The sequence below is a fragment of the Colobus angolensis genome, unplaced genomic scaffold (assembly GCF_000951035.1).
Source record: "Colobus angolensis palliatus isolate OR3802 unplaced genomic scaffold, Cang.pa_1.0 Scaffold279, whole genome shotgun sequence".
NCBI lineage: Eukaryota > Metazoa > Chordata > Mammalia > Primates > Cercopithecidae > Colobus > Colobus angolensis.
Window position 1 is genome coordinate 3,248,277 of NW_012116032.1, and position 22,806 is coordinate 3,271,082.

A 22,806-nucleotide genomic window follows, 5' to 3' on the forward strand; every position below is an offset into this window, starting at 1 on the left:
TCAATTTTGTTGATCTTTTCAAAAAACCAACTCCTGGATTCATTGATTTTTTGGAGGGTTTTTTGTGTTTCTATCTCCTTCAGTTCTGCTCTGGATCAGTGGGTTTTTTAATCACTTTCATTGGTATGCAGAGGTTTTACCCAACCTGAGCTCACATGGCGATTCTGCAGTTGCCCTGAGGACTTGAAGTGTTTTAAGATCATTGATTCTCCTCTCCTCAGGTGCTAAATCTTTTGCGGTGGCTCCAGCTTGGAGATCTTTTCCTAGCATCTTATCTGCATGTTATCCTCCTGGAACGTTTTGCAAATAGCAGTTGTTAAAGAATTTTTCCACATTTGTATCTATTTAGCCCATTTATGCCGGAGGTTGCAATTTTTGGAATTTTTGCATGAGTGGAAAATCAGACCTTGGTGATGACTTGAGCAGTAGGACATAAATACCTCCCACATGCTTAGCATTCCAATAATGGAACACTAGCCATAAGTGGGTGTGAGCTATTTTTTAAAGCCTCATATCTTTTGAAGCAGTCTATTACTACAACTAACAAATATATTAAAGTTAATTTGTCAATTTTTATTTAAAGTGTAATATATGTATTCTTATATTTTATGAGATACTTAGTTCAATATTATGACTATGATTTCCCATTCCTTAGAAAGAATTGTTTTCCTGGGGATGTTTCTGACTTTTGGTCATTGGTTTTTTATCTATTTTGTGGCATATTCAGTTTGTTAGAATCAGTCTTCAGGTTACAGGAATCCAGAATGAACTCATAAATTCAGGGTTTGTTTAAAAACAACAACAACAAAAGAAAACAAAAACAAAAAAACAAACAAACAAAAACCTTTCCACCTCCTCTTTCACTGATATATTCCTTTCTTGCTTTTTCATACAAAGGTTTTGCTTCTGCAGATATGCAAGTTTTTTTTTTTTTCTATCCTGCAACACCTTTTTTTTTTTTCATAGAACATGTCATTTCCTTTGACCAAAACGTCCTCTTTCATCCTACCATTTCCTGTCTCTAATATAGACTTCCCTATCTGAAACTCGCCTTTTCAAAAACTCCTTACTTGATTGATCCTGGAAAGATCTGATCTCTACTTTACTTAGCATTCCTTCTGTACTTGTGTTCTCCAATTGCCTAATCTTAGACTCGAGTTTTTAGAACTTGACAAGATATTTGAGATCTTTGCCAGCATAAGTTTTTGTTGTAGCTGTTAATTTAGCAGGGAAAAATTACTTCCCCATTTTTTTCAATTTTCATTTTAGTGAGTAGTGTCTCTTACCAAGTTTCCTGTGAAGTTACATAGTAAAATAAACTACACCAAGAAAATATGCAAAGAGTTTGGCTTGAAAAGACTTGACAAATTATGATTGGCTCTTTCCATTTTTCCATAACTGGGAATACTTCAAGTACTTCAAGTGTTCTTTTCTAGGAATTATTACTTAGGCTTTTTTCTTTAGACATGTTTCTCTTTTACAAATATAGAAGTCTCACGTCTCATTTTAATTTTATGTGAAATTTAAGACAATTTCAAGATTAAAAGCAAGAACAAACTAGTTTTCCTTATATACACCACTTCTGCCATCTTGCTGAAATACGCTGATATGGGTTTTCCTCCTGCCCTCTCTGTTACAAACATATCTTAGATTCATACGCTGTTTAACATGCTCACTGTTAAGCATATGCAGAGAGTCTGTCATTCTCTGACACCCAGGATTAGAAGTACATTAATTTGTGGTACTCAGGACCTTAAGGTATCTTCCAAATGTCTTTTGAAGTAATCATCAATCCAAAATATACCTGAAATACTGAAGTGTAACTTTATCCTAAATTATCATGTATAGCAATAACATTTTGGGAAAATGTGCATAGATTTCTGAAAAGATTTACAAATGAATTATTGAATAAACTCATAATGAATTTCTTATGGATTTGATTTAGCAAACAATGAAAATTAAATATAAGCTATTAAATATAAGACTATTGAGTGTACACAAATTATGGGCAATACACTATTTGGATGCCTTGAAATTAAAGGAATTTATAATCTGCAAAAAAAGATGACATATGTATACAAATAATTTTATCACATGTGCAAATATGAACAAAACCAAAGAAGCTGTAAAGTACTGTCAAATAAGATAAATTCTTAAATTTGGCATAATTAGACATGAATTGATATAGTAAGTGGCATTTCAATTGACCTGGAAGGCTCTGTTGAAGGTAGCATTTGAGCTGAGCTTGAAGGACTTGTTGAATTTCAGTACATGGAAGTACTTCTAACAAAGGGATTCAGAGTGAACAAAGTCATCAGAGTGGTCAAGGATGGGATAAGCTAAGGGAATGTAGAACAGTGTAGTGTTGGTCAGAGTAGGAAGTAAGAAACAGAAGGACCTTGGATGTCAGCTGGTAGTTGGACCAATGAAAATTTCAAGATTTTTCTCATGGGTATTTTTTTTTAAGTAACTAGTGTAGAGAACTTGAGCATTGAATGGAGAGTATTTTAATAGGACTTTTAAACTAAACTGGTTGGCATTGGGAAGTGAACTTTTATGAGAGGGCCTAGGAGTTAAGATAAAAAGAAACTGGTGAGAAAGTACATTTTGTGCTGCTTATTCGAAGATATACTTCTATTACAGACTTCTCTGTGAGCATAGTGATAAATTGTATTAATGGAAAGAAGTCATGGCATTGAAGGATTAGAAGAGCACATAAATCCAAATTTTAGTTCCACAGAATTGGCTCTATAGAATATGATGAGGTGAAAGAGTGCTCTTGGCAGGTCAGCTGCTTTAGGGGAGGCTGAGGGTCATAGCAACCCCAAATAGCTTTGTTTGATAACTGATGTTTATTCTAACGTTGGAGCCTTTGCTGGGTCCAATTAGGATTTTTATCTTATTCTGATCTTATTGTTTATGCAGGCAAAGAATAAGATTTATTTTTAAATTGGTTTTATATGAGGTAGTACATGGAAGAGTACACAGTCTAGCAGTCACTGTATCATGGCTCTGCATGTTTCTGCCCAAGGCACAAAAGCTTTCCCTGAGATGACCAAGTCACTCATCCCAGGATTAATGCACCATTGCCCCTACCCTTCTGGATCATTGACTTTGTTGCAAATGAGTTTACTTCCTGAATAGTTGTAGAAATAGATTATGAAACGTGGGGAGTGAGATGGAGGAGAAGGGGTGATCAGTTCCTAGTTTTCTAGTCTATATAGTCACCCCATAAAAGTTAAAAGACTTCTCTTTCCTTGAACATGTATGCCGTTCATGTTCATAAGATAGAAACACTGGAGCTAATGGATATATCCATGAGGTCGTAGTCATAGGATATGACCTCACTGCATATTGTGATCTTTGCCTAGCTTTATACATACTACATTAGGCATTTGAGTGAAGCTGACTCAAGTGTACTTTGATATTGCCATTGACCTAGAAGGATCTACTTGAGTGTTTTTACCCTGGAAAGTATGTGAACTTGACCTGTTTTAGCCAAGTCCTGCACTTACTGTTTCTCTATACAGATGTATAATCTAGAAATGCTAACTATCAGTATTACTTTAGAAAAAGAGAAATTTTCGTTAAGAATGGATTCTTTAGTTGCCAATGAATTTTTGACATAATTTAACTGATTATAAATGTATTTCTAATTGGTTTGGAAATGTTGGTGTGCAACCTTTAATTGCCTATCACTAAACTGTTCCTTTAGAAATTCAACTCTGAAATCAAGATAAAACTGGACTATAATTTACAGAGATTTAATGTAAGTGCATTTTTGGAAAGTTTATTATTTATTTTCAGACTCTTTATTTCCCCAGTCTTTAGTTAGGAAATAGGGCAGAGGCAGTATTAATGTGCTGTTAATAAAGCTCATGAATCTGAAATGGACTATGAACTTCTGAGGAGAAAACCATATCTTGCTCTCTTATATTCCTGGCACCTGGTGCCTGGCACATAGAAGGTGACCAGTAAAAGTCTGTTAACTGATATTGAATTATTGATTAAATGAATATGCATGCAGGTTAAACAAGATCTGCACTGCTCTCTGTCTTTGTTGGTAATATCAGTGGACTTCAAAAGGGAATATAGCTACCAGAACTATTTTGGAAATATACTCAATAGGTATTACATTTTCTTTGTTGAAGTGTTGTTGAGGACCGTAGGTTAGTGGATTAGAAGTAGGTTATTTGCTATTATTGGGCCTCAACTTTATTCTCTCTCATATTTTCGTAGAAGAGATAACTTAATGGGTTTAAAGTCACAAAGTAGGTATTCAGTTATGTTCTATTCTCCCTGATCTTTATGAGAAAAAAAAAATGTTAGGGACCTCATGTGGATCTCTTAGTGCTGTTTTTCACATCCATTTATGACTCTTGAGAAAGAAACCAAATGAAGATGCATTGAGACATTTCAGTCCCTAGAGCTGTAAAATCTACCCTGGTGACGTTTAAGCAACCATCTATTATACCTACAGGTGAGGAATTCAGACAGAATAGCAGGAACTACTTTTCTGTGCTCTATACTGTCTGGGGAATCAGCTAGAACTCTTGAGAGCTAGAGGCTGGAATCATCCTCAGGCTTGTTCAGTCTCATGTTTGGCAGTTAAGATTAGCTGTTGGCTGAGACCTTAGTTGAGCTATTAACTATAACACCTACTTTTGTCTTCATGTTGCTTTCTTTACTGATATAGCATGGTGGTTGGAAAGGAAGGGAGAGTGTTGCAAGAGAGAGAAGTAGGTGTCAAGTGTATCTTTTGTTATGAGCTAACCTAAGAAGTCACATAGGATTATTTCTTCTGTAATCAATTGAACAGAGAAGTCATGAGTCAACCAAGGCTTACCTGCCCAAGTTTATACAGTGTGGACATAGCACCTCTTGATGGGGACGTTCTGAAAGCACATGTGGGACTGGAAATACTACTTTAGCTGTTCATGGGAACATACAGTCTGCCACATAATATAATTCCTATGTCTTTTTCTATGGTTTTATAATTTTCAAGTATGACTAATAATTTATATTTCCCTACATTGTTTTTACCAAATAGACTGCTTACCAATTCCCGGTATCTAGTTTTTTTGTTTGCTTGTTTTAAGTAACTTGCAGCTCATTATGTTATTCAGATACTGAAATTGATGGAGGGAAGTTTAAATTTAAAAATAAAAATTAATCTATTATCTAGACTTTTCCACAAGAAACTTTTATTTATTTAGTTTGCATCATCCAGAATCCTGGGATATTTGTTTTTGTTTGTTTTGTGTGTTTTTTCTCTAAAACAGTTTATTTGGGAATAGCAAGGGTCTGCAATGCTGGATATGCATGCTGTTGCAGACCATGGATGCATCTGAGGGGTCTGAAGTAAGGGGAAGCTTTTAGAGACAAAAGGAAGTCCACATAAGTTGTTTTGAAACAAAGGCTATTGGTTCCAGGGGCTTATTCTAGGTGATGGCATTTGTTACTTGATGGTAATGCTTGTTGATAGTAGACCATGTTTCTCATGTGGAATTGTTAAATGGAAAGCCGTATTCTTTTTATTTAATTTTTCTTTTGTAATATAACAATCCCCCAATACATTATTTTTAAAACAATATTAAGTATACAGGAAATTTGCAAACTCAGTTCAAAGTTCTTTTTCAACAGAAATATCTGACAATAAGATTTCTGTGTGATACCCTGTCACCCTCCAAAACATTGATATACATTTTGTGCACTTGAGGACATTTTTCTACATAATCGCAACACAAACCATCAAAATAAGGAAATGAACAATGATATATTACTACCATCTAAGTCTTGCACCTCATTGAAATTTTGTAAGATCCCCTAATAATGTACTTAATAAGGAAAGGATCCAGTTCAGAATTATCTGTTGCCTTTATTTGCTATGTGTCTTTAGGCTCCTTCTTCTTGAACATTTATTCAGTGTTTCTTTGATTCTCATTATTGTGATGTTGTTGAAGGATATTGGCCTGTTGTATAGAATGTCCCTCAATTTGGGTTTATCATATGTTCCTCATAATTGGATTCAGGTTATGCATCCTTACAGGAATATCACAGAAGGGATGCTATATTCTGCATATTGCATCTGATTAGCTGGTACATGATTTTGATTTGCTTCATTATTGATGATATCCACTTTGATCATTTGATTAAGGCGTTACATACAAGACTTCTTCACTGTCACATTACTAATTTTGTCTTGGTAATCAGAATTGGAAGCTATATAAATATTTCTCATCAATCTCTGTGTCTTTATGGCGTAATACTGATTATCATGAAAAAAATGTTGGGTGTTTTCTTTTTGCTTTTTTTTTTCTCTGAAAAGAATGAAGGCAGACAGATTAGCTAGCAAGACTACCTTTCTTTTGTTTATGTAGGTCACATAATTTAGTAGCTAAGCTTGATTTTTAAAAGGAGACATTTCTTTAAAGTGCTCAATAGTTTGTTTTAAGTTCTAGGGAAAAGACAGTGTTATGTATCCAATTAACTGAACAGCAAAATAAAGCAGTGTACTTGTTGTTTATCCTTTCAAAGATTTAGATTACTGTTAGCTTTCTTGATTTATTAAAAGAAATAAGTATTGAGCACCCACTGCATCTCACACCTAGGAGAACAAAAGTCTTGTGCATAAACTCACATGCTACAAGAAGAGTGGTAGGTGCCCTGTTGAAAGAACAGGTCTCACAGGGGAGAACAATAGAGGAGATACTTTGTTTCGATCTTGGTAAATAATTTTGATGTGCTGGGGAAGTTTCAGGTACCCAATGGCAGGCTGCATTTGGGGGAATGAAGAGTAGATAAAATATTGGTATCTGATGAGTCTGAGGCCAGGTTTCAATACTTTATCTGCTCTTCATTTTCCCATATCTACTTACTGTAGGTATGGCCTCTTTAAAAAATATAAACTCTCTGAAGACAGAACATTTTGTTTATTTATGTTTTGATATGTCCCAAGTGTCAGATATGGCACATAGCAGCTGGTCATGGCTATCAAATAATCATTTATCAAATAGTGACCCAGCAAATTAGGTGGGTTTCCGAGTCCATTCATCAGTTTTCTTTTGTAACATAAGAAAGATTTAGATGTCATTTCTGTAGTGATTTTTTTTTCTCGTGAGAGTTTCACCTCCGTTTATTATTTCTGTCTTTTTTTTTCTATCTCATGGTTACTTTCCATATCTCCTCAGTGCCTTGCCATCATCATATCCTCAGGATGTCCCTGCTGCTTGTGTTCAGCTCCTTGAAGGTCTTAAGAACCTTGAAAATTTAGCTTTTCAAAGTCAACTCAGGGTTTCAAATTTTGCTTACTTATTTTAATTGTAACTGTACTGGCAAAATTAATCAAGCTCGCAATGAAGAAAAACCGATACTGTAGAATCTCAGTGGAAATGAATACACCCTTCTGGTTGCTTATTTCATTCTCCTGAACTTTCACTATGTTAAAGGCATCTTTTGAGATTTAAAAAATAGAATCATTGCCTTGACATTGATCTCTATTGCTTTTGTAGGATAATTGTAGTTTATACACTTCTAGATGATCTGGGAAATCATTTGAGTTTTCTGAAAAACTGAAAACTAGATTTGATGCTACATGTAAACACTTTTTGTACTACTCATTTATGTATTTTAAACAGCTTTATTCTGAAAAATCTAAAACATAGTGAACAAATATAATTGAGAGAAAATATCTTGTTGCAGAATGAACTTTTTTTTCCTTTTCTCAATGTGTTTATCATTTCAGTCCATAATCTGTGTCTTACTTATCAGCTATCATGGCCAGGGAAAAGGACAGCATAATTTTTAGTTGACAAAGCACTTTTATATATTTAATCTCATTTAATCTCTGCAGTGTCCTTGTAAAGTATCATAAGTATTTTTAGAGATGAGGAAGCTGGCCCTCAGAGAGAATAGGTGGCATAATTAAGATCATACAGCAAATTGTGGAATTCGGGTTTGAAACAAGCCTCCTGCCAAACAAATCAGGGAAAACAATGATTGGTGCATTTTTATTTTGAATGGTGACCTTTATATTGTAAGTGCTTTTTGTTTTGTTTCGTTTAATAAGTCTTGGTTACCTATATTAGCAGTAGTCAGAGATCATATTTGATATCCCAAGATTGTTTTAAAAAGCGTTTTATATCAAAATGTTCACTATCATTTTACCTACTAAATTTTGCAGAATGAAATTCTTTGCAACCCACCTGACTAAAGCAGAGCATTCTTTATATCAGAAACATTAAATGGGAAAAGAGGCCTATTGATGTTGGTGTTGGGAATAAGAAAAGGAACTCCAACACCCACCCCCCTCATCTCCCATTATCATCTCTGTGTAGGATTCTCTCACAGTCCAGGCATTCTTTTCCTCAGAATGGATGGGGCAAACAAAGGATGCAGTGTTATAGGTTTCTCCACTGTGCTGGCCCCTTCTCAAGGCTCCCATTCTTAGGGGAGAGAAAGGAGTGGGTTTGGGTTGCAGGCTGGTATCAGGAGAGATCTGGAGTGCAAACATGACAGCCTGGTGTGTCCCCACACCTCAGACCTGTTATCCTCTCTAGAGGTCTAAAAGACTCTGATGTCCTCATAATCCAGGATGGCAAGGATGGAGGTGGGCTTGCACCGTTAAACTTGTAATTATTCTTGCATTGTTTCTGAAGCTCATTTTTAAGAAGCTACTTATGATTTTCTTGCATTGGGATGTATTTTACATTGACCACAATGAGTAAAAATTTTTTGTTTATTTTTGGATAGGGGGATGAGTGTATGTGTGTGTGTGTGTGTGTGTGTGTGTGTGTGTGTGTGTGTATATATATATATATATATTTTTTTTTTTTTTTTTTTTTGAGGCAGAGTCTGGTTCTGTTGCCCAGGCTGGAGTGCAGTGGCCGGATCTCAGTTCACTGCAAGCTCCGCCTCCCAGGTTTACGCCATTCTCCTGCCTCAGCCTCCCGAGTAGCTGGGACTACAGGCACCCGCCACCTCGCCTGGCTAGTTTTTTGTATTTTTTAGTAGAGACGGGGTTTCACCATGTTAGCCAGGATGGTCTTGATCTCCTGACCTCGTGATCCGCCTGTCTCGGCCTCCTAAAGTGCTGGGATTACAGAGTATATTTTTAAGAAGGCATTACCCAATGATTGTCTTCTCTAAAAGTTTCAAGATCTTGCTTTCCACTTCTTTGAATATTTTTTCACCATCTTCCATTCTTTGATGTCCCTAATATCAAAACATTACCTGAAAATAATGAAAATTTTATACTTTGGGAGTAGTTGCACCCCGAGTCTCACTCTGGTACATTGCTTAGCTTCTATTCTGCCCGGTCTCCAGCCTCACAGAGCTAGGCTGTTTTACCGGCTTATGCTGGACAGCACCACATGGAGGGACATGGGAGGACAAAACACCCCTCACTGCTTCATTCTTCCTGTGGTCCAGTCAAGGCATTTGGTATATAATTACTCTAGGATAAGAAATCTGGCAATACTAGAAACAAATCAGTGTCTATCCAGATCATGATCATTAAAACAAATGCAAATACTTAACATATAGCATCTGATTATGGGAAATAGAATGTATATTAATCCATATTTCCTTATTATGCTAACTTTTCCCATAAAAGACTTCAAACAGATGACTTAATCCTACAAGAAGATAAAATGATTATTTTTATTGTGAGGTTGTCTTTTCAAAAACATAGACTTTATAGCTAAGTATAGGTAGACATCTGTTACTCAAGTTGCATAGGAATGGAATTATTCATTCTAATGTAGCAAGGAGAGCGCCTATGAATGTTGCTGATTTCCGGTTCAGTATTTGGCCCCTTATTGTGATCATTTGCTTTTCAATTTGAAAATGTCACTTCTTCCCCTTGGTGTAGGTTCCCCTATACCCATATAGGTAGTCGGGTTTGGACGCGTAAGCAGGTTAAGCCCAGACATCGCTCCTTTCCTGTCCTGCCATCTAGTGGAGAAATGTGCATGCAGTGCTGGCCTACTGTAAAGGACAATGCAATTTCTAAATTCCTGTATTGAGTGAAATGGAAGGCTTATTCTGTACCTTATACACAAATATTCATAACTTACTTAAGAAGTAGTAGTACTGGTAGTAAATGACCATTGATGAGTTACCAAAAAAGATGAGTCCTTAAAAAATATACTAAGTATAAGAGTAACTAACAGAATCCCCAAAAATGAAAAGTAATAAAATCTAACATTCCAAATATAAAACTGTAAAATAAAATTCTTGGCACTGGCACAGAGATGGATAGATCATTGGAACAGAATAGAATTCAGAAACAGACTGTGAGGGTGGCATTTCAAATAATTGAGATGATGAGATATTAAATAACTAATGTTGAGAAGACTGGCTAACAATTTGGTTAAAAATAAAGATGGATGTCATTGTTATTCTTTCCTTCAAAATAAATACTCATTGTTTAAAAGATTAAAACATTAAAGAAATTATACTTTAAAATTATGAAAAGAAAATATGAACCATTTAAAAGATAATCTTGAAGTGGAAAAGGCTTGCTAATAACAGTAAACCCAGAGGTGATTTAAGAAAAGACATTTATGCTTCCAGCAAACAAACAAAAACAGTTACAAGAAAATTACAAAACAATAATACTTAAAGGGTAAATTCTAGGTTCTATTCTTTAAAATGAATTAAATATTAATGAAATATTACATATCAACAGAGCACTATATAGACAATATGAAAACAATTTGAATTTGTTTCTCTGATTAGTCATGTGAAACAAAGGTTCTTTTAATGTTTATAGCATTTAGTTTTCTTCTGTGAATTGGGTGCTTTCTGGTTTTCTGGTGTTTGTGGTTTTATTCCCCCTATTTTATTTTAGTATTAGGCCTTTATTATGTGTATTGTAAATATTTCTGTCAGTCTATTAATTATTTTGTTGATTTTTAAAATGTCTTTTTAAAATTATAAATCAATTTAACTTACAATCCCTCTTTGACTGCTACTAGAGGAGGGATAGAATCTCGTATTTTTTTCTTCAATCGATAGCTGATTGTCTCTGTCATCATGTTCCATTGTCCCCATTTATTCAGGTTTCCTTCCTTCTTTGTCCTTTAGTAAATTTTTCATGTTTTCTTCATGTATATTTGGTATATTTCTGTTAGATTTATTCTTAGGTCTTTATGGATTTTGTTGCTGTTATAAAAGAATTCTTTAGTCCAGTTTTAAAATTTGGTATTTGACCAGGAGCAGAAGTTATTTGACCAGGAACAGAAGTGCTTTTACTTCTAAAAATGTTACATTTCTGGAGTTAAGATTTGTGTGTGTGTGTGTGTGTGTGTGTGTGTGTGTGTGTGTTGAACACATTTACCATGAAGTTTGTTTTCTAAGAGCTGTTATTAAATAAATTTGCCTTTTGTAACTGGGTCTTAAGTTCCAAAAAAGCCTGTATTTTTATATATGGCTAAGATATCCTGAGGGCCTCCCAATCCACCAGAAGATATCAGTATACTTTTCCATGAAGTTCCAATTTCAAAGTTTTGCCGTGAGCAGCAAATTTAAAATCGCTTCCACGTCTGGCTCTTGCATCTGTTCATGACTCCAGAATCACCTGCTTGTCAACTGAATCCAAAACCCAACCCCTTCAATGTTCTCATAAAGCATTCATCACACCAAATGTTCTGTGAATTTAGGCTGAAGATTAGAAATCATGGGGAGGGGTTACATCGAGGGACAGTAAGGCATCCACTTGCTCACTGTCTCTGTTCTGGCCTTTTTCCTCCAACTCAGGAAATAGGAATTTGCATGTCACCTTGGTTCCCACTCTTCCTTCTAAGCCAAGTGGAATATTATCTTCTAAAAGTACTGAGTTTTTTTTCCTGAAGGAAACATGATGAACATAAATTTTCGTACTCTTTTACATATCAGTAAAGGCTTATATTTGGTACTTACGTACACCATATGTATTCATATGATTTTACTGTTTTATATTGATTTTATTTTGATTTATATTGATTTATATTGATTTTAAGTACATCTAACTTAGGACTGTATATAAAATATTAAATCATTCTGCTCTTGTTTATTACTTTCAATCTTTGGATAACACTTAAATTTTCAGCATCTTACATATTCTCGGTAAATGTAACAGAATATAAAAGTTTTAATTCAAAATTGATATAGTCTGTATTTCTTTTATATACATATGTTCTTTGACTTACAGTGGGGTTCTGTCCGGATATCATAAGTTGAAAATATTTTAAGTCAAAATGTGTTTAATACACCAAACATACCGACGTCATAGCCTAGCCTATGTTAAACGTGCTCAGAACACTTCCATTAGCCTACACTTGGACAAAATCATCTGCCAAGACAGTACACAGTTGTGTGTTGGCCACTCACCCTCATGATTGCATTACTAAGTGCTACAGCTCACTGTCACTGTTCAGGCGTATGACCAGCCTTGGAAAAGATCAAAATTCAAAATTTGCAGTACAGTCTCTACTGAAGGAGGATAGCTTTCACAGCATCATAAAGTTGAAAAATCATAAGTCAAGGATTATCTGTATTTATAAATAGAGCTTCCTGGAAAATACGATGTTTTGGTAAGATTTTCTTCCCTACCAAATAATTGTAGACTATTTTACTCATTCAGTAGCTAGAAGGATGTACCTCCTTTCTGTCATCACTCTCGGTCATGCAGTGACACTATTCACTAATTTTTTGGGGACATAAAATGTGATCAGTCACTTGCTGAGTACAATAGAGAATATAAATTTCTTTAGGTGATAAAATAAATAGAAGAGGGAAAGGAAGGAAAACTTAGGCTTAATGTTCCATTAAATAATTAATTAAGCTGTGCAGTGATGCCATTGTGACGATGCTTTTTTTGAGACAGAATCTCACTCTGTCACCCAGGCTGGAGTGCAGTGGCACAATCTTGGCTCACTGCAAGCTCCACCTCCCTGGTTCTCCTGCCTTAGCCTCCTGAGTAGCTGGGACTACAGGTGCCTGCCACCACGCCCAGCTATTTTTTATTTTTTTATTTTTTTATTTTTAGTAGAGATGGGGTTTCACCGTGTTAGCCAGGATTGTCTCCATCTCCTGACCTCGTGATGCGCCTGCCTTTGCCTCCCAAAGTGCTGGGATTACACGCGTGAGCCACCGCGCCTGGCCGTGATGATACTTCTTATTGTGCAGTACTCCTTAGCTACAAATAAGGTTATGCTACAAAGTGCGAAATACAGAAGCATGGCTGACACAACCATGGCAATAACTCATTCTTCCTGAGTGAGAGACCTGCAGGGTCTATGATATATAACTGTGGCAGCTCACTCTGCACATTATGAACACAGAATGGGTCAGGCTTCTGCTTTCGTGACTTCATTATGGCATAGGACTCATCAATGGACAGCAAGTGTATCATTCTTACAATGGAATTAATGTGTTCCTCAATGTGCCCTGGCTCTATTAGTTTTCCTATGGGAAACTGAAGCTGGGTGTCTTTGGCAAGGATTTATTCAAAGGGATGACATCATGAAAAACAAGCTTGTGCCTATACAATAAAATGAAGTAAGGGTGGTATTTCTTAAAATGAACTGATTTGATTTTCAATGCAAATCAGTCATACTGGCAAAAATTTGTAAACGATGCATTAACAAATTTTTGCCAGTATGATTGATTTTTCATATGTTTAATCCACATCTTTTGCTTGTGTCTGCATACAGATTGTTTTCTGACCATGTATCATTTCCAATTTTTGCCCTTTTTCTGAGATTTTAAACCTTTAGCTACTTATTTTTTAAGTTATTTTTGTTGTAGTTTATATGTCCTCATTTCGGTTAGCATTATCAGATGAAATATTGTAAACAAAAGCAGTTATTTAGAAGAAAATATATCCTTTACTTTCTAATTGTTTAAGAAAATTACTTTAAAAGTTTCTTTTTTTAACTGGGCTGTTAATAACACCAATTACAAACTAGATTGGTCTTCGTAAAACTTACTGCCATGTTTTGATTTACAGGATCTCCAAAGATGGGTAAATGGTGCTAATGAACATGGCTTTGTCTTGGTGTCTTTTGGAGCTGGTGTCAAGTATCTCTCAGAAGACATTGCTAACAAACTGGCAGGAGCTCTGGGGAGATTGCCTCAAAAAGTGATTTGGAGGTAAGGTAATAATGTAGATTGTTTCTTTGTTATTGACATTCGTTATCTCTTTGTTTAGCCCACAGGTCCCAGTAAAGCACAGCACATTGTTTCCCTGGCAAGATTAGCAAGATGCCCTTGACTTTCATTTTGTTTCTTAGCGTATTGAAATTTAGGAATTAATTCATAAGGCTCTATGATGGATAAAGAAACCTCTGACCTATAGGACAGAAAGAAGATATTATTCAGAATGACTTTTCCTTGTGTCAGATGAATATTTATGTTTCCCTCAGAGTTCCACCCTCATTTACTCTTTTATTATTTATTATGATTTTAAAAGTTTTAATTGCATGCCTTTTTATATACTCTTCAAATCAGTTTTGAAATGAGGAAGAAAATGATGGATTAACAAATACCTAAAATACCATGGACTCTTTTTGGCTCCCACTTTGTCTCCTTTACATATATTTTTGATTTATTTTATTTAACAAACCTGGCCTTTAAAAACACACTTACCATTTAACACAGTTTAAGACAGAACCATAGATTGACCATAGCTTCTTTTGGAAGGCATTGCCAACACATGACTGTCTTTGGAATTTCCAACCCAATGTTGAAAACTCAGACATGAACACTTTATTTAGCATGTATTTATTGAGCACATACTACCACTGTTGAACTCTAGGGATACAACATTGGTCCCATAGTTACTACCATGAGTAGAAGAAAGTGCCCCTTAAGCCACTGCAGTTAGGCTTTTAGTAATAGAGATTTTCCCTTTATAACAAATGAGTAAGGATTAGCTCCCCCTGCTGAGCTATGCAATGACATTTATTTTATTCTAACTATTCAGGACTTTTCCCTTCAGATTTCGGTCCCATTGGGTTTCCTCTGTTAGGCTTAACCCCAGAAAGTACTTCTGCTTCATTTAGGATAGTTTATGTCTACTCCGTTCAGACTCTTTTGTCACCCTCTTAGTTGTTAAGCATATTTATGTTTTATCTTTTAAATATCAGGCAGAAAACACTGTAATTATGTGCTTTGCCTCACAAAACTTTTATTTCTGGTGAAGCTAAAGAAGAGAACTTTCTGATTTCTTTCAACACTTGTGCCTTCCCTCAGGCTTGGGGCGTTAAGGATTAGGGCTATGGACTGCCATAGCAGTGGCAGCCCTCCCTGCCCCTTCTTGTTCCAGCTTCTGACTCTTTGTGGGGAATGACTTCTAGTGTAGGTTTATTTGGTTTTTTTTTTTTCTATCTCTGTATGTGTATAGGTGTGAGGAGCCAATGGAAAATAGATCTCTATGTAAGCAAATTATTTCTTGTTTTTCCTCCATCCAGTGAAAGTTTTTTAAAAGAAACTTAATCAAATATTTGTTGTTACCAAAGCATGGTTTCATTCTTAAGAATATCAACAAAAGATCATCGAACATTTATTTTAAATCTCATACTTTAATCAGAGAGCACATACTATGAGTAAGGTTTGATTTTTAAAAGATTAATTTTCTGGTGTACATTTTAGGTTTTCAGGACCCAAACCAAAGAATCTAGGAAACAACACTAAACTCATAGAATGGTTACCACAGAATGACCTGCTTGGTAAGTAAATGATTTGTGGTTACTTACTTGGCTCTTAGGTTTTAATTACATAAATGTGATTTTTTTTTTTTTTTTTTTTTGCTTGAGAGGTTCATACGGTATGTGTGTAGTAAATGTTAGAGTTTTATATTTTTTATCCAGTATTTCAAGTCTTAAATTTGAGGTCAAAATTTTAAGTCTTTATTTATTGGAAAAGAGTGTGAAAAATGTAAACATTTGGGCATCTATATTAAAATTTTTAGACCAGTCTCCAATTTTAATTATCTGGAAATTATGTACTTAATAAACTATATAAATTAGTAGTGAATAAGATTATGCCTAGTTAGCATAATCAGGTGAAAGTACAACAGTTAAAACAATAAGAATGTAGATTTGGGTTACAGATTTATTACAGATAGTCTGAGAACCAAGAGAAATTAGAAGTTATTCATTTGTCTGAACCCAAAAAGAAGCGGAAGACGAGAGGAACAGTCAATTTATTTTAACTTTAATTAGATTATCTGCTCTGTTTAGTCCTAAATCACTGGGTAGTTTTGAAGAACTTTGTATTATTTAATCTTGGGGATTCTGATTCTCAAAATTAAAATAGTGATTATTATATGCATGTCTTTTAAGTGTGTTTGAATCTAGATAATTTAACTCTATGTTCAATAAGCACAGATAATAATAATGCAAATTTTTATTCATTAAATTTTTAGAAAAAGTTAATGCCGTAGTATCCTTGAATATATTATTGATTACAAAAATTGTAAAAATGAGATTGATTTTGACAGTATTGACCACCATTTTTTCCATAATACACCTAATGTTATGTAAAAGTGGCTTTGATTTTAACTTACACTTTTAAGACATTGAAACTATATTTTAATACAGCTATAGTGATTCTCCTAAAAAGCAGCAAATTAAATTGTATAACTAAAAACCAGTAAAGAATTTTATTTATGTATATAATTTCTTTTCATTTAGCTTATTATAATACTATTCTATATATGCTAAAACTGAAGAAAAAAGAATACAAGGCAATTTACTTTTCTTGATACTTGTATTTTTTTAATTTTTAAGTCTTTAATGGCTTTACTATTATGACTTAGATTCCTTAGACGATAGGAAAGAAGCAGGAAATTTAAATAAGATAACCTGGCTATCAACTACCTCAGTGCAACAGAGTGACATTGTTATGTATGAACATCTAAACTTGTATTGTGTGTGGGTTTTATGTTTGTTAATTTTTTTATTTCTTTTTCTTTTTCTTTTTTTTTTTTTTTTTTGACCGTGAGGCTCTACTACAAGGTCCATGCCTGAGCACCCTCCTCAAGTCCATAGCTGCTCTAGGCTTCTCAATGTCAGCTCTCTGACATTTTCAAGATTAGTATCTTTTTTAACAATAGGTATGATCCTTGTAAGTCCTCTAATAGCTTCTAACTATGATCAAAAGATTCTTCCAGGATGAGAAGTAGGAACTAAATCAATGTCTTTCCCCTCCCCTCGTAGCCAGCTCTTCCTCTTTACACAGCAGCTCGGCTTTATTTTTTACTGTTAGGCTTGGTGGTTGGTTTTGTTCAAAGAGAGGGGTTTTTGCTAAAAATAAAGATTGAAATCCACTTCTAGGGCAGATCCTTTAGTTGGACCTAAGAGTCAGAGAAGCCACCTGTGGGTAAGGGCTATAGACACTGACTAACCAGTTCCACTGGAATTCAGGATGGAAGAGCTCCGGGAGCACCACTGAGACCATGGTTCCCACACACAGTAATTTTGTACCTGGCACATGTGTATTTTAAAAGATCGACATTTCAGCTAGGTATAATTTCTTTCTGGCCAATAACATATATCCTAGGTACAATGTTTTTTGTTTTGCTTTGTTTTGTTTTTACAACTCTTATGCCAAACTTTTGATCTCTTTTATGGAAATGTAGGCCATTTACTAGGAGAACAAATCTAAGTTTTGAACTTCCACATTAATTTTGGCAAATTATTTCTTTTATTCCTATAACAACTAGATATTATGTGATGTCTCATGTCTTAGAAATGATTATAAATGTTTATCTCTACATGTGTGAGCACATAAATGTAAAATTAAACCCTAAAATTGTGAAATACTAATGCTGATAGAACTTGGATGTTGTAAATAGTGATTATAACATTTCTTTTTGGAGAAACACACAAACTCTTCATTGACTTCTGGAATCCAGTCCTTCTTTATATTTATTTTAAAAAGTGTTTTTAACTTTAACGTTGATAAACATTTGAGTAGCCAGAAAGTAGATGTCTATTTTTTCACTCTGATATTTGGCATTTCTTGCTTTCATTGGCTTCCTAATAATTATTGGCCATTTAAATATGTTAGTAATGCAGTGTTTGTGTTAAAAATAGTAACGTACATTTCAACTACCTAAAAATGGCTTTTAATTGATGTATCAAAATCTGACAATTATGTATATAACAAATATTTTAATTGGTGTAGAACAGGAATCAGTGAAATTATGCTTTAGGCATCCTTTATCTGAAATGCATGTTTACTGTGGTGTCAGTTTTAATACATTTCAGGGAAAATCTCTTCAGTAGAGTAATACTGTTGTAAGTTGTTTTCCTTTTCATCTTTCTTCAGGGCATTCAAAGATTAAAGCCTTCCTGAGCCATGGTGGCTTGAACAGTATTTTTGAAACTATGTATCATGGTGTGCCTGTAGTGGGAATTCCACTCTTTGGAGACCATTATGATACTATGACTAGAGTACAGGCAAAAGGAATGGGAATATTACTAGAATGGAAGACAGTTACTGAAAAAGAGCTGTATGAAGCACTGGTGAAGGTTATCAATAATCCCAGGTAAGGTTTTGAGAGGTGACAACGTGGTAGCAGCCCTCACTCGCTCTGGGCACCTCTTGGGCCTCGGTGTCTGCTCTGGCTGAAGCACTCTAGGAGCCCTTCAGCCCTCAGCTGTGCTGTGGGGGCTCCTCTCTGGGGCTGGCCAAGGCAGGAGCGTACTCCCTCTGCTCGCGGGGAGGTGTGGAGGGAGAGGCGCGCGCGGGAGCCCAGGCTGCACATGGCCGCTCCCGGGGCGGACCCCAGGCTGCCCAGCCAGGCCTGCTGGGCTTGATCCGCAGATGAGCTCCCTTTGCACTGCCGGAGTACCCGCAACGTCCCGCAGCGAGTGCCAGTGAGAAGTCAAGCCGTCTGGGCTTCTGGGTCAGGTGGGGACTTAGGAGAACTTTCCTGTCTAGCTAAAGGATCATAAACGCACCAGTCAGCACTCTGTCTAGCTAAAGGTTTTTAAATGCATCAGTCAGCACCCTGTTGAAACGGACCAATCAGCTCTCTGTAAAGTCGACCAATCAACAGGATGTGGGTGGAATCAGCTAAGGGAATAAAAGCAGACTGCCCAAGCCAACTGCAACAACCGGCTTGGGTCCCCTTGCTATCTGTGTAAGGTCTGTTCTTTACCTCTTCACACTAAATCTTGCTGCTGCTCACTCTTTGGGTCCGCGCCACCTTTATGAGCTGTAACACTCACCGGGAAGGTCTGCAGCTTCCCTCCTGAAGCCAGCGAGACCACGAACACACAGGGAGGGAGGAGCAGCTCTGGACGAGAGGAAGGAACAACTCAGGACGCGCCACCTTTGTGAACTTTTAACACTCGCCGCAAAGGTCTGCAGTTTCACTCCTGAGGCCAGGGAGACCACGAACCCACCAGAAGGAATGAACAACTCCAGACGTGCCGCCTTTAAGAGCTGTAACAGCGAGAAGGTCTGCAGCTTACTCCTGAAGTCAGCGAGACCACAGATCCACCAGAAGGAAGAAACTCTGGACACATCTGAACATCCAGAGGAACAAACTTCGGACACACCATGTTTAAGAACTGACACGCACAGCGAGGGTCCATTCTTTCTTGAAGTCAGCGAGACCAAGAACCCACCAATTTCAGACACAGTTTCAGTTAACATTAAAGCTGATGAATGTACACACCACAGTCTATTGTCAGTAGCCAATTATTTTCAATAAATTGTCAATAAATTATGAAGTTATGGAAATATCCTTTAGATTCCTTTGATAATGCTTTATGCATGTTTTCTATAATTTAGAAAATAAAAACAGCAGTCATTTGACCAGCCATGTTGACACCAGACAATATTCTACCAGGATCTTCCAAACTGAGGGAGAAACTGCAATGTGAATAATCTTTGGATATCTACATTGTGTCAAATGTATGTGCTTATTTCATTTTCATATTTATGACAGCTGTATATCACAGTTTTTATTATCCACATTGTATAGGCAAGGCACTTGATATTCAGAGAACTTAAGTAATTTGGCTTACAACAGCAATCATAGTCGAAATTAGAAGCCAAGACTGTCTGATTACCAAGACAGTGCTCTTTGTACTGCATGGTAAGCCTGGTGTTGCTGGGTTTCCCTAGCACTGAGTATTAAAGAAATACGGAGATTTATTTACACAGGTGAATGATGAAGCAGAATCTTTATTTTGCTTTTTAAATTCTTGATAGGTCCTGAGTTAAGTTCACAAATGAGTCTCAAATGGTGAAGATTTGGCCTATGTAGTTTTAAAACAAAGTAGCAATTTTCTTCATTTGTAGACATGATGTTTAATTTATCTTGCATTTCCGATAGCATTAAAGATTAGAAGAGTACAAGCTTTTTCTTTTTATGCCCGGGGATATGGCTTAACATTGGCTTGAGAGACACTGCCACATTCTAAGGAACAACCAATAATAAGAAAAATTATTTCATGTAAAAGGATTATGCTTGCATATAAAATGCCGAATTCAACTGAAGTTCGTTATACGGCCTTTATGTGAGCTCAGAGGTGACCTTCATGCTCTGGACTCTTAAAGGATCCAGTGTCGGATACAGCTCTGCCATTGGAAGCAATGTGTTCCATAACTAGGGTTGCCTAAATAGATCCCTTCTTCTGTTATCTATAGTTTTTCTTTAAAGGTGTGCTTTTCAAAACATGATGTTCTTTCATGTGTATATATATATGCACACACATATACATCATATATGTATCATATGTATGTGTGTACGTATGTGTGTATATATATGCAGCCTTTCAGGAAAGTTTGTAAAATATAGCTCCAAGTAGAATTATGGGGAAACAGTTGCAGAACTGCTGAGATTGGGTCGGATAAAAAGGAAAGTGCAAAAATCTAGGTTATTCACAGGTAGTTAGTCCAGCTGTGTTTTGTGAGGCATGAACCAAGCTGAATCAGAGCAAGAACAGGTTACGATCTTAGGTCACATGGCAATTCCAGCTATAGAATATTGAAGACATGTAAGTGCTTGATTTAAGCATTATTCTATGCCATGAATAAATTTATATCATTCCCAAAAGTATGCATACCAGATAATGAGTTAATCATATGTAAATTGAAAACCTTAAATATTTAACTGAAAGGATTTTGTACATAGAAAGATGTCTTAGTCAATGTAAAAATGCCAGTGATTTGTGTAGCATGTCCTTTGCTAAAAGTCATTATATAAACCGAAGTCATTTGTCTTTGTTTCAAATGTGATAATATTCCACATTTAACAGGTGATAATTATTGAAAATATTAGTTTGCCTCACTAATACTCTGTCCGAGATATTCTAGTTTAAACCAAGTAACTAATACTGTAAAAGAAGATTCCTTTTATGAAGCCAGCATTATCCTGATACCACAACTAGAAAGACACAACAACAACAACAACAACAAAAAGAAAACTTCAGGCCAATATCTCTGATGAACATCAATGTGAAAATTTTCAATAAAATCCTGGCAAACTGAATCCAACAGCACGAGGTGGGCTGATCATGAGGTCAGGAGATCGCGACCATCCTGGCTAACACGGTGAAACCCCTGTCTCTACTAAAAATACAAAAAATTAACTGGGTGTGGTGGCGGGCACCTGTAGTCCCAGGTACTCAAGAGGCTGAGGCAGGAGAATGGCGTCAACCTGGGAGGCAGAGCTTGCAGTGAGCTGAGATTGCGCCACTGCACTCCAGCCTGGGCGACAGAGCAAGACTCCGTCTTCAAAAAAAAAGCTTATCCACTATGATCAAGTTGGCTTCATCCCTGGGATGCAAGGCTGGTTCAACATATATAAATCTATAAAGGTAATCTATCACATAACCAGAACCAAAGACAAAAAACCACATGATTATCTCAATAGACACAGAAAAGCCTTTGATAAAATTCAGTACCCCTTCATGTAAAAAAACTCTTAATAAACTAGGTATTGATGGAACATATCTCAAAATGATAAGAGGTATTTATGACAGATCTACAGCCAACATCATACTGAATGGACAAAAGCTGGAAGCATTCCCTTTGGAAACCAGCACAAGACAAAGATGCTCTCTGTCACCACTCCTATTCAACATAGTCTTGGAAATTCTGGCCAGGGCAATCAGGCAAGAGAAAGAAAGAAGGAAGATTCAAATAGGAAGAGAGGAAGTCAAATTGTCTCTATTTGCAGATGACATGATTGTATATTTAGAAAATCCCATCGTCTCAGCCCCAAAATTTATTGAACTGAAAGGAACTTCAGCAAAGTCTTAGGATACAAAATCCCTGTGCAAAAATCACAAGCATTCCTTTACACCAACAATAGGCAAGCAGAGAGCCAAATCATGAGTGAACTCCCATTCAGCAATCACTACAAATAGAATAAAATACTTAGGAATACAGCTATCCAGGGATGTGAAAGACCTCTTCAAGGAGAACTACAAACCACTGCTCAAGGAAATAAGAGAGGACACAAACAGATTGAAAACATTCCATCCTCACGAATAGGAAAAATGAATATTGTGAAAATGGCTACACTGCCCAAAGTAATTTATAGATTCAATACTATTCCCATCAAACTACCATTTACATTATTTACAGAATTAGAAAAGACTATTTTAAATTTCATATGGAATCAAAGAAGACCCCATATAGTCAAGAAAATCCTAAGCAAAAACAACCAAAAAAAAACCCAAAACAAAACAAAACAAAACAAAAAACAAAGCTGGAGTTATTACGCTACCTGACTTCAAACTATACTACAAAGTTGCAGTAACTAAAATAGCATGGTACTGGTACTGAAACAGATAT

At 35.9% G+C, this 22,806-nt stretch overlaps 1 protein-coding gene across 1 annotated transcript in view; it reads left to right on the plus strand.

Annotated features, from left to right (window-relative positions):
• Positions 1 to 22,806, plus strand: part of UGT8 (UDP glycosyltransferase 8) — an 88,238-nt gene that overhangs the window by 58,975 nt on the left and 6,457 nt on the right. The window contains exons 3-5 of the mRNA XM_011948379.1: positions 13,994 to 14,136; positions 15,637 to 15,713; positions 18,319 to 18,538. Of these exons, the coding sequence (XP_011803769.1) occupies positions 13,994 to 14,136; positions 15,637 to 15,713; positions 18,319 to 18,538 (440 nt within the window). The remainder of the gene's footprint in view (positions 1 to 13,993; positions 14,137 to 15,636; positions 15,714 to 18,318; positions 18,539 to 22,806) is intronic.